The sequence below is a fragment of the Panthera leo genome, chromosome B3 (assembly GCF_018350215.1).
Source record: "Panthera leo isolate Ple1 chromosome B3, P.leo_Ple1_pat1.1, whole genome shotgun sequence".
In the NCBI taxonomy this organism is placed as follows: domain Eukaryota; kingdom Metazoa; phylum Chordata; class Mammalia; order Carnivora; family Felidae; genus Panthera; species Panthera leo.
The window spans coordinates 6166160-6168566 of NC_056684.1; the positions used below are offsets into that span (position 1 = coordinate 6166160).

At 46.4% G+C, this 2407-nt stretch overlaps 1 protein-coding gene across 2 annotated transcripts; it reads left to right on the forward strand.

The window, feature by feature from the left end:
• Positions 1-248: 248 nt before the first annotated feature.
• Positions 249-1963, forward strand: LOC122221615 (heterogeneous nuclear ribonucleoprotein A1-like). Of its 2 annotated transcripts, XM_042941017.1 has the most exons (2): positions 249-1075; positions 1235-1963. In XM_042941017.1, the coding sequence occupies exons 1-2, from the start codon at positions 325-327 to the stop codon at positions 1444-1446; spliced, it is 963 nt and encodes a 320-aa protein (XP_042796951.1). In that variant the 5' UTR covers positions 249-324; the 3' UTR covers positions 1447-1963. The 2 variants fall into 2 exon arrangements, with proteins under 2 accessions (XP_042796951.1, XP_042796950.1); XM_042941016.1 differs by having other exon boundaries at positions 249-1963.
• Positions 1964-2407: the final 444 nt, after the last annotated feature.

Below are 2407 nucleotides of genomic sequence, written 5' to 3' on the forward strand. Positions count from 1 at the left end.
TAACTTTGTAAATAAAATATTTCACCTTTCGGCCCCTCCGTTCTCTATTCTGGGAAGTAGAAATAATAAGTCCCATTTCAGAGCATTGTGATGATTAGTACATTAGCAAAAGTGTAGAAGGTAGCTTGCGCAATGCCTGGCAGACGGCAGGGGCTCAACATATACTTTTCTGGATGATGCCACTCAAAGTGTGGTCCTCGGACCAGGAGCATTGCCTGAGGTCATGACAGAAAGGCCTGAGGAGATACGTTCGTTAGATTACTCCTTTCTGCCCGTGGACGCCGCCGAGTAAGCATCGTGAAAGTCTCCCCTCCCACCGCCGTCATGTCTAAGTCAGAGTCTCCCAAAGAGCCTGAACAGCTGCGGAAGCTTTTCATTGGAGGTTTGAGCTTTGAAACAACCGATGAGAATCTGAGGAGCCATTTTGAGCAATGGGGAACGCTTACGGACTGTGTGGTAATGAGAGGTCCAAACACCAAGCGCTCCAGAGGCTTTGGGTTTGTCACGTATGCCACTGTGGAAGAGGTGGATGCAGCCATGAATGCAAGACCACACAAGGTGGATGGAAGCGTTGTGGAACCAAAGAGGGCTGTCTCGAGAGAAGATTCTCAAAGACCTGGTGCCCACTTAACTGTGAAAAAGATTTTTGTCGGTGGCATTCAAGAAGACACTGAAGAACATCATCTAAGAGATTATTTTGAACAGTATGGGAAAATTGAAGTGATTGAAATCATGACTGACCGAGGCAGTGGCCAAAAGAGAGGCTTTGCTTTTGTGGCCTTTGACGACCATGACTCTGTAGACAAGATTGTCATTCAAAAATACCATACTGTGAACGGCCACAACTGTGAAGTAAGGAAAGCTTTATCTAAGCAAGAGATGGCTAGTGCTTCTTCCAGCCAAAGAGGTCGAAGTGGTTCTGGGAACTTCGGTGGTGGTCGTGGAGGTGGTTTTGGTGGGAATGACAACTTTGGCCGTGGAGGAAACTTCAGTGGGCGAGGTGGCTTTGGCGGCAGTCGAGGTGGTGGTGGATATGGTGGCAGTGGGGATGGCTATAACGGATTTGGTAACGATGGTGGTTATGGAGGAGGCGGCCCTGGTTATTCTGGAGGAAGCAGAGGCTATGGAAGTGGTGGACAGGGTTATGGAAACCAGGGCAGTGGCTATGGCGGGAGTGGCAGCTATGACAGCTATAACAACGGAGGAGGCGGAGGCGGCTTTGGCGGTGGTAGTGGAAGCAACTTTGGAGGTGGTGGAAGCTATAATGATTTTGGCAATTACAACAATCAATCTTCAAATTTTGGACCCATGAAAGGAGGAAATTTTGGAGGCAGAAGCTCTGGCCCCTATGGTGGTGGAGGCCAATACTTTGCCAAACCACGAAACCAAGGTGGCTATGGCGGTTCCAGCAGCAGCAGTAGCTATGGCAGTGGCAGAAGGTTTTAATTACTGCCAGGAAACAAAGCTTAGCAGGAGAGGAGAGCCAGAGAAGTGACAGGGAAGCTACAGGTTACAACAGATTTGTGAACTCAGCCAAGCACAGTGGTGGCAGGGCCTAGCTGCTACAAAGAAGACATGTTTTAGACAATACTCATGTGTACGGGCAAAAAACTCGAGGACTGTATTTGTGACTAATTGTATAACAGGTTATTTTAGTTTCTGTTCTGTGGAAAGTGTAAAGCATTCCAACAAAGGGTTTTAATGTAGATTTTTTTTTTTTGCACCCATGCTGTTGATTGCTAAATGTAATAGTCTGATCATGACGCTGAATACATGTGTCTTTTTTTAAATGTGCTGTGTAAAGTTAGTCTACTCTGAAGCCATCTTGGTAAACTACCCCAACAGTGTGAAGTTAGAATTCCATCAGGGTGATGCCAGGTTCCATTTGAAATTTATTTGCAACCTGCTTGGGCACAGAAGCCGTTGTCTCCACAAACATTGGTGTGGTTGAACTGACAGTTAATGTGTTGTTCACCGTTAAAAGGGTCACCCAAGCAAAGTCGTGGAGTTTATTTGGTTATTAATATGATTGTTGGCACATCCTATGCAATATATCTAAATTGAATTATGGTATCAGATAAAATTATAGATGGGATTAAAGCTTGTGTATCGTCCATTATCATGTGTAATCAATAAACGATTTAATATTCTCTTGAAAAAAAAAAAAAAAAAAAAGAAAGGCCTGAGGAGTGCCAGGCCCCGTCCCAGTCCTGACAAATCAGAATCCCTGTCTTCACGGCATTCCCAGTGATGGGACACGCATTGATGTTCCAGAGGCACGTTGAGAATGCGGTGGTATAATTCAGGGAGGCTCGGGAAGGGAGCCGGGGCCAGGCAGCCTTGTGATTGCCCTTGGCCAGTGAGGGGCCCCAAGGAATGCTGGACTGGTCACCAGCGGTTACAGAAG

Excerpts from the sequence above, each read along its gene's own strand:
- LOC122221615 (XM_042941016.1), top strand. The coding sequence starts at position 325 with ATGTCTAAGTCAGAGTCTCCCAAAGAGCCTGAACAGCTGCGGAAGCTT.